Genomic DNA, 9,150 nt, shown 5'->3' with positions numbered 1-9,150 from the left:
AAAAAAAAGGTAACCTGAGTTGTGTCCGACACACTGACCCCTTGGCGCCCCCTGCAGGTGATGGAAGTGGCCCTTAGAGCCCTGAACATGGGCTTTTGGTGTGTTGGCTTTTTTTCAGATCGCAGTTCAGGAGAGGAATGCTCTGGCTAACTGGGTAAGTGTTTTCCTTTTCGTCATCTTCGTTTGGGGCACAGTCGGGCACAACCAAAGGTGGGTGTGTTTTTTCCCACAGATGAAGGCTCGGGATTGGGAGAGGAGGTTAGTGCAGCAGAGCAGGGAGAACGCCTACCTGAAATACAGGTGTGAGAGTTTGATGTGCGTTTTTACGGGTGTTTGGAGGGATGATGGCTATGCTATTTAGTGTCTAGGAGAGGACGTGGTGTTGTAATTCTTAGAGATGTCCATCTTTTTCTGTGTTCAAGACTGCGCATGATGGAAAGGGAGATGCTCCCTGTGGGATCCATGAGGTGTGAATCGATGCCAGGAAGGCCTGAGTTGCAGAAGCCTGTGTGGCAAGGTAGGGAGCACGATGTGAAATGCAGCAGCCTGATTTCTTCTGGGAAACCACACAGTGTCCTTCCTGTTGCTGTGGGTGATTGCTGTGTGTCCTGGAGAGAATCACAAGCCTGCAGGTTGTCTGAAGGGGTGACAGGAGGGTGCTTTCCTCATATGCCCCCAGGCAGCAGGACACTTGCCCCTGTGACAGGTGGAGCTCACGCCCCTCCACTCCTTACCCCCACCCCACCCCCTTTGGAAGAGCTGAGCCTGAGAAGGTGGGAGCCGAGCTCCCTTCCCACCTTGACTCAGTGGTCAAGCCTTGGTTGAAAAAAAAAAGGAAAAAAAAGACTATTTGTGAAAAAGGGCATTCATTTACTTGTTATGGAGATTCCTATATTTTTGTTTTATTTGTAATCTGTGGGACCATATTCAGCAATGAAATATATTTTATTCCTCTCATGTTATTGGTGTAATGCCAAAGCTTTATTGCTCAATCTGCCTATGTTTTCTTTGTTCATGACTATACAACTGTCAAAGTCTGTTTCTTCCCTGAAATGTTTACTTGTTGGCTAGTCACCCATGCTAGGTCTCATCTGCAGGATGGACAAATGAACCATGCACCTGAGGCCTGAGAAGAGAACATGGGCCATTCATGTTGGGGGTTTGTGGATGTCACCCATGCAAGGATATTCTCACTTCGATGTTTAATCTATGAAGAAAAAGTGATTTTGCCTGATGTGTGTTGAGCACCCCAATTTTAGTGTTGATTTCCAGCCAGTTGTTCCCCAACCTGTCCACACGTGATGGATTACTTACCGAAACACTGGAACCACGGCCCTGGATTGTCTCCCATAAGAGTCAGGTGACTGGTGTCTCTCTTAGCAAATGAGTCCCGTAGGAAAACTCTGATAAGGGACCCAAGTGTGGGAAAGGGTGCAAGATGGGGGAGGAAGGCATGGAGGGCATGCAAACCACAATAAACCTCTGACCTTTGTCTGATCCAGCACCTAGACCAGTTCCCAGAATGAACGGCAGCACCAGCCCTCAAAGGGACCCAGAGATACCTACGGTAAGTGCCGTTGGCGTTTTTAGTTGTGTTGTTTCTGAAATGGATTGCAGTGTGGACAGCTCCCTGTCCTGGCCTTCGTGCCTCCAAAGCTGTAGATGCTTAGGGGCACGTGAGGGTAGGATGCTCACCTCGTGCATGTGTGTGTGTGTGTAAATAACTCGTGTGTGTGTGTGTGTGTGATTGTGCGCATGCGTGTGTACGTGTGTGTAAATAACTCGAGGAGGATGACATCTCACTCCACAGTGAAGTCGGCTAGTCCGGCTGACTGCTTGCTGTTTGTTTTCCTGCGGGAGCAGGAGCATTTTTGGTTTTCGGGTCAGGAGGCTAACCTGGGAGGATGTCTGCAGAGGTCCTCACAGATGGAAAATGGGAAAAGCCTGGACTGCCTCACACTTGGGCCACATGCTTTGGGCAGCTTGAGTGTTGGTGGAGAAGGTGAGTTGTGACCTCCTGTGCGTCCCATCTGTGTGGGTGCAGATGTGAGCTGGAATCCCTCCGGTTGGCCCCTGGGTGAGATGATGGTGAACTCTGGCAGGTGGCAGGTGCATCGTAGAAAACGCCCCCTGGAGCAGCGGCCCCAAAGAGGGAATCCTGGTGACTCCCCTCAGGCCCCACACCTCACACGTGTTTCAGTTGTGCTCCTGTGAGCGGCTGCTGATGGGGTCTGGTGGCTGTGCCAGCTCATAGCGTCTCTCCCGACCCATCCTGGGAGCATTGCACGTGCTCTCCAGACACATCGGTTTACATTTGGGGATGTCGAATCGGCCCGTTAGTGGTTCTCAGCACCAAGGACTATGCATTCGCTCTGTGCCTGAGCTAAAGAGTGTCTGAATGTCGGGGACGCGGATCCACAGAGCTGGTCTCGCTCACTCGTAGGGGTCGTGCTTCTCTCGGAAAGCGCTCTTCCAGGTCCTCTGCAGGACTCCGGACACTCCTATCTCCTCGGCGGTGTCTGTGGCCATGGACAGCCTTTGTGGAGCGTAGCACACCTCCTTGTCAGGGAGGGAAGCAGAGTTGGTCAGGGGGGTTGCTGGTGGGCTGCCGCTTAACACATGAGCGGGTGCACTTCCACGCGTGGACAGCAGGCTTGCCATGGCCTCTCATGGTGTCTGTTCTCAATGTACAGAAGGAGATGCTGTGCTTGCCATGATGGGGGAAGTGTGGTCCCAGGCGTAGATTCCCGCCTTTCCTGAATGGAGTTTTTTCCTGAGTTGATTATCCTTGGCAGCAGACTCCTTGTCTCTGTCGAGGTGCAGACCTATATTAACATGTGGTGACAGTAGTTTTCCCCATGGCATCTGTTCACCCCAGTTTCTAGGGGAGACACAGGGGACGGGTAGCCATTCTGGCACCGATGCCAGAACGTCTTGGAACGTGGTGGTGGGGAAGATGCGTGTGCGTGTGTGTGCACCCCTGCCTGCCTGCAGTGCACACCAGGGAAGTAACTGGGGGAGAAGGACCCCTCCCTCCACAGTGAAGTCCTCTGGCCGGCCCGACTCCCTTTAGGTTACGTTCAGGTGCACTGGTGTTGTGCTCATGCTGGGGTTAGATGTGTCTGGTAATCCTCAAAAATGGAACCTTGGGAAAACTCTCTCTGCATTTTATACTGTCTCCTTTACAGTCTAGAATGTTCTCAGGGCAAGTTTCACGAGTCATCCCTGTTTTACCTCTGCTGGAAAACATGCTGTGTAGAACCTACCTACTTACACCCTTTCCACAAGAATTTTGAAGTAATAAAGCTCTCGGGTGCACTGTCATAATCGCAACCCATTCATATGGTCTGAAGGGGGACGTCAGTGATTACCTGCATGACCATTGCCTCCCAGCCCTTCAGCTGGGCTTCCAGGAGCAGGTCATTTGGTCCTAAGTTACCGTGTGAGCTGATTTCTGTTCCCAACACACATGTGGAGTTTTCCATCAGAAAGCATATACATTTTTATGAATTCTCTAAATATGGCCTTCCCATCTTCATTTCCCATTGGACAAAAATACTCTGTAACTCAGTATGTTGAAATTTCCAATGACTGTGTTTGAAGATAAACACAGCTGCTGAGTGTAATAAGGGTTATTGGTATCATGTTCCTCAGAAGACACTTTTCCAGTGCCCCTGTCAGACCACATGCCCCTAATTCCTGAAGTGTCTTTGTGGCCATGGACAGAAGCTGTAGAGAGTAGAGGACCCCTTTGTCAGGAGGCAAGGCAGCGTGGAGACAGTCAGGGACTTACAAGCAAATGATTCCCCTCGAGTGGCTCGGAAACTTTGTGGAGGAAGGGCATTCAATTTGTCACATTCTCTCTATTCTGACCAAACCAAAATCTTCTCCAATGGCTGAGGAGGAAAGAGGAAGTGTTGTCCTGGATGTCAATGCCTCCGTGTCTGGAATGTGCTGTTTTACTAGTTTGCAATGATCCTTTTTCATCGTTAAGACACTACTTCTTGCTGGTGAACGTGGGCAGACATGGGCAGTGATGTTTGGTGACAGGCTTTTCCTGTAACAGCCATTGCCCTCTCCCCCCTCCTTGTACTGGCACCAGCTGGGAGGGGCATGAACGTTTTCTAGCATGATGCAGCTCTCCTGGAAGGTGGCATTGGAGAAGGAGCCGGGTGCTGAGAGCTCTTTGTTTTGGTTTCTTTTCTTGTGTTGCAACTTTTGTCTGTTTTACTAAAATATTTTCTTGTCTGTTCTGCAGGTCGGTAGAGGTGTGAGAGAGTTTCCTCATTGCCCAGGGCCCCTCCGTATGCCCTACCACATGGGGTGGAATGTACCAGGCTTCCCTCCTCCTCATCCACCTCCACAGTGGTGGGCATGGGGGCCTCAGCCACACCTCGTTCCTCCACCACATGGTGAGATGATCTGAACTGACGTGAGTCGTAAAGCTTATTCATAGTTGAACCCCTTCTGTCAGTGGAGAGGATGGAGAGGTGGTACCACAAGACATTGCAGTGCAATGATAAGCCCGAGTGAGGACCTGGTAACATTCCTCCACTTTCGGTGGACGTCCATCTCATGGACTGTCTGGTTCACCATACAGAACGGGGCAGCAGGTGTCTGCCATGGTGAAGAAAAGTGACATTTCACAGAGGACAGACATAGAAGCATTGCCCAGGTGCACTACACGGGCATGATGTTTTGGGCTCTGGGCTGGATGAAGCACAACCTTCACATCACTCTCACGTGTGGAGGCCCCAGTTTTCCAGCATTATAGATTAGTTCTGGAAACATCTGTTCCCGGGCAGAGTGGTTGTATCTGCGAGAGTGAGGGACTGTTCCCTCTTTCATCCACAGGGGTCAGGGGAGTCCTGTGGGTCAGGACCCTCCAGAGGGAGAGAGGGGAATAGGCTGTGGCAGGGGGAGAGGGTTGGCTTGAATCCTGCATGGCATCGCCGTTCTCAATCCACCTCTGTCCCTTCTAGGCCTTCGGTCCTAATCAGAAGCCTGTGGAGCTCAAGGGGACAGGAGCAGAGCTTACAGGCGTATCTGTTCCAGATCATCACCTTGCAGTTGTGTTGGTGGAGCAGAGGCAGAGTTTGTGCTCAGGGCTTGACATTCAAGGGGAAACTGGGCTGGGGACACAATAAGATTCTGAAGTTCCTCAGGACACATGTGCATGTGCCTGGCTGTTTGCACACACTGAGCAGTGGGCAGGTGCCATTGTTGGGAAGGAAGTGTCTCCGTTGCACAATGGCAGACATCTGCCTCTTACATCGTGCACATCCAGCATCCGCATATGTCGTTCTGGGAGGGATGAAACACTTCTCACTTCATCTGTAGCGTGTAGAGTTTGAGCTGTCATTTCCTTAGTTGTGTAAACCCCTGACACAGGGCTGTGGTCCCTTCATTGATCATTAGTGTAGGGGTCTGCCCTTGTCCTCTGCAGTCTGGAAACTTGTTGGTAATGCTCTTGTCTAGTCAGGGAGGTGAGAATGAGAAACAGTGGCCAATGCTGGTGGCTGGTGTAGAGGGTTCATTGGAATGTTGCTCAGTCACTTCCAGGGGGAGAAGCTTCTGTCCTTTCCGTGGCCTGTGTCAGATACGGATGCTGGAGCGTCCTCCACAAGACCAGCGGTGCTGTCCACGGGCCTCTCATGTCATGACGGAGTGAAGGCTGCTACGGACATGGTAACTTTCTTCCGGTTGTTCCATAGATAGAATTGATGGACCTTGTCTTCCAGTCACACTGAGGGGGTTGGCAGGTCCCTTGTGGTGACAGAGAGCTGCCCTTCTCTGATAGCTGGGCATAGCAGGTGTGCGTGCGCACATGGTACAGAGACGACACTCTGTGCTCTGGGAGGGATGAGGCCTGCTCTTAATGTGAGGAATTGAGGGTGTGTGTCTGAGCGAAGGGAGGGACACACTGATGAAAGGACATAGACGGTGTGTTCCATATAAGGGAAGAACCAGAGATGTGTCCAGAAGGAAGGGAGGGAGCCCCGAGTCACACAGAAACAGGAGGTTGTGGGTGCCAAGAAGCTTGGAGGTGCTCAGGGAGATCCCTGGCTTCTCTCAGGGAGGGTGAGGCCATTCCCCGGCAGGCCAGCAGCTTGAGAGTGAGTGTGAGGACACCGCGTGGGCCACACCGATTGCTGCATATGTTCACTCACACAGTGTGGATCATGCCGTTATTTGTCTCAGAATGTCATTTTTGCCATGAAGCCATTCACCTGTACTCTATAAAGAGCATTGTTTCCCTGAGTTTCTGAAGGTTCTGAACCATGTGAAAGACTGTTGTGGAGATTTGGGAAATTTAACATGGTCTTTGGGGATTCTTGTCTGGCTGACTTTATCTCCCCCAGTGAGAACACGTGAAGCTGGTACTGAGACCCAGCAAATGTGGCCCTTGTCTCAGCCCGAATCAGACTATTAGTGGGGGAGTCAGGGTTGGCCAAGAGCCGCCCTAGCTGGAGCCCTGTCACCAGGCCTCTGCATCTGCATCACCACCCTGCCTGCAGCTGTGCACCTCCCCCGGGACTTCAGTCCCAGTGTCCTGGGGATTTGTCTGTGTTCCTGATTTCTCAGCCCAAATACCAGCTCTCAGTGAGGCCTTCTCAGGGCCTCGGCTTTTTTTTTTTTTTATCTGTGAAAGGGGGAGCATACTGGATTCTGAGGTCACTAGAGCAGTAGGAGTTGAAGTACATAAAGAACCTGCAGGGGCCTCTGGGCAGCTCAGTCTGTTAAGCAGCAGAATCTTGATTCCTGCTCAGGTCATGATCTTGAGCTTCTGAGATTGAGCCCAAAGTCAGGCTCAGTGCTGAGTGTGGAGTCTATCTGGGATTCTCTCCCTCACCTTCTCCCCCTTCCCTCTTCGCTCACAAGTTTGTCCTTTCTCAGTCTCTGTCTCAAAGAGAAAAAAAAAATAATAGGCAAAGTGTCTGGGCTCTGACCATTCACTGTTCTCACGTTTAAATGACAATAGCTCCATGCCGATGAGTGTCAAAATATGTTCATTTAAGTCCACAAAATACACTAAGAGTGTAATACCTCAGCCCAGATAGTGGCAGTTCTCATTTCAAAGATAAAGCAAAGAGTCCCCTTTTTCCATTAAATTTCGGGTCCTTGCCACAATGAAGTAAAAGATAGTTAACAGAACGGGTACAATCAGAGATTTATATGTGAGATGTGAAGACAATTCGTTTCTATTACATATAGACACACAGAGGCGGCCACACACTCAAGTGTTCATCCAAGGCCTCAGATACACTATGGGAGGCAGAGAGCATTTGGGAACACATAAGATCCTATTGTACTAACCCAAATCCTTTTGTGTTACAGGCTAATCACTTTGTAATCTGAAGACTTCCTTGACCTCCAACAACCAGGCTCCAATGAGTTTATATTTAGTAAAGATATGAATGCTTTCTGCCTGGTGGTCTGAATGCTTTCCCTGCCCATCCTGCCCCCTGTGATTTGTCTCTCCTGGTATCCCCCCAATAAACTCTTCACGGTTCTGTCTCTGTGTCAGCGTCTGCCTTCAGAAGGACCTACAGTCCCTCTCCTTCGAGTGCACAGGGTGAAGCCTTCAGACACAGATAACACCCTGGCAGCCATGGGGTGATGGAGGATAGAGCAAGATTACCCTTCGTGGTACCTCTACTGCAAGGGACCCCAGGAATCCTTCTGGGGCGGGGGCCGAACTTGAATTTAGATCCGCTGCTTTTGTATTAACTCTGTTGACAGATCCTCTTGAGCACATGGACCCTGCTAGTTTAGGGGGTTAGTGATCAGCAAGACAGGTGGCTGTCCCCAGGCAGTGGTCTGCTGTGACAGCAGACAGTGAGGTGTCTGGAGAGGCCCTGAGAAGCTGGTGAGGCGCTGAGAACCTGGAGGCCCTGCATTAATCCAGGTTTTGTGCAGGGGTTTCACCTTACCAGTTGCCCCCCAACTACAGGGGGCCTTGAGTGGAGCAGATGGTGACAGTTTTCTTGGTAAGACCCATGATGCCCCACAATCCCCCCACAGTTTTCCTGTTGAGGAATGGTCAGGGCAGAGGGCAATGACAGGAGACCCATCCCTTCCTCAGCAGCAGGAGGAGTTGGGTGTTTGCTTCTGTCAGCTTTTAGGCCCTTTCTGCCAATCCCTTCTGCAGCAGAGCTGCTGCATCCTGCAAAGCCCTCCTTCTTCCCAGGTCATGGATGTAGCCATCCTCCAGCAGCGTTGGGGTCATGGCTGGGCCACCGAAGTATCAAGGCCATTCTGTCCACATGCTGCCCAGGAGCGGCTGGTAACTGCACTGCAGCAGTCAGGGTCAGCCTGAACAGCCTTTAATAAATGGGATTGTCACGCCCTGTGGCAGGGCCTGGGCCGAATGAGGGCAGGAGAGAGGGGGAGTCAGGAGAGGTTGTTCCCTGTGGTGTTCCTGGACAGAGCCGCACAGAGTGGAAGGCCTAAGGGTCTGCGGAGTGATAAAGAGACTGTCAGGGTGAGACACTGAGGGAGTGGTGGGGGGATTGGGCAAGTGCTAGCAAGGGAGAAGAAGTAAGGGAGACAGGGTAGAGAGAAGCAGAGACAAAGAAGAAGTTCAAGGATGAAGAGAGGTTGCTGGTCTAGGTGTGTGGAGGTGGAGCATGGACCATGGTGGAGGAGGTCTAGGTAGGTGCTCTGAGCATTGGGACCAGAGAAGGTGGGAATCCTGGACATCAGATTTCCCTGAGCCCACAGCTCAGACCTCTCTGGGGCTGAGCTGTGCAGAGGCCGTTTCACTTGGGAAGATGGGCACACCTCTTTTTGCATGGGGTTGTGGGGCCCAGCCTCAGGATCTGTCAGGGAGAGAGAAAGCACCCTCTCTCTGACCTTCCAGCTGAGATGCCATGACTTGCAGCATTGCCGGGATTCCCAGGGTGGCCAGCAGAGAGAGCCTGTGCACCTCCAACAGAAAGGGGGTGGGTTCTCTGCGTGTGCAGCCATGGCCAGCAGAGGGCGCGCCATCGGCTTTTCGGACCCAAGGGGCCTCAGCAGGAAGGGCTTCTGTAACTGCCCAGGGATCCAGCTCCAGTCTCACTGCCCCGGGACAGAGAGCCAGAGCTGTAATTCCAGCCAGTTCCCTCGACGCCCTGGGGAGACCGTGAGGGCTTTGTAGCAACTTGT

General features: G+C 51.7%; 1 protein-coding gene across 2 annotated transcripts; it reads left to right on the top strand.

Annotated features, from left to right (window-relative positions):
* The first annotated feature begins 465 nt into the window (after positions 1–465).
* Positions 466–7,462, top strand: LOC123933501 (actin cytoskeleton-regulatory complex protein PAN1-like). 2 transcript variants are annotated; one of them, XM_045992742.1, is made up of 4 exons: positions 466–517; positions 1,503–1,567; positions 4,259–4,412; positions 7,339–7,462. In XM_045992742.1, the coding sequence occupies exons 1-4, from the start codon at positions 478–480 to the stop codon at positions 7,341–7,343; spliced, it is 264 nt and encodes an 87-aa protein (XP_045848698.1). In that variant the 5' UTR covers positions 466–477; the 3' UTR covers positions 7,344–7,462. The 2 variants fall into 2 exon arrangements, with proteins under 2 accessions (XP_045848698.1, XP_045848697.1); XM_045992741.1 differs by lacking the exon at positions 7,339–7,462 and adding an exon at positions 4,983–5,031.
* The last annotated feature ends 1,688 nt before the right edge of the window (positions 7,463–9,150 follow it).

This window comes from Meles meles, chromosome 21 (genome assembly GCF_922984935.1).
Source record: "Meles meles chromosome 21, mMelMel3.1 paternal haplotype, whole genome shotgun sequence".
Taxonomy (NCBI): Eukaryota; Metazoa; Chordata; class Mammalia; order Carnivora; family Mustelidae; genus Meles; species Meles meles.
Note: the sequence above shows the minus strand (reverse complement) of the source record. Positions and strands in the feature narration are given on the sequence as shown.

What these genes read in the sequence shown, in the direction of transcription:
- LOC123933501 (XM_045992741.1), top strand. Translation starts at nt 478, where the DNA reads ATGCCAGGAAGGCCTGAGTTGCAGAAGCCTGTGTGGCAAG. An exon ending in GCAGAAGCCTGTGTGGCAAG is followed by an intron (nt 518 to 1,502) that starts GTAGGGAGCACG and finishes TGTCTGATCCAG; the next exon opens with CACCTAGACCAGTTCCCAGA. An exon ending in GGGACCCAGAGATACCTACG is followed by an intron (nt 1,568 to 4,258) that starts GTAAGTGCCGTT and finishes TCTGTTCTGCAG; the next exon opens with GTCGGTAGAGGTGTGAGAGA.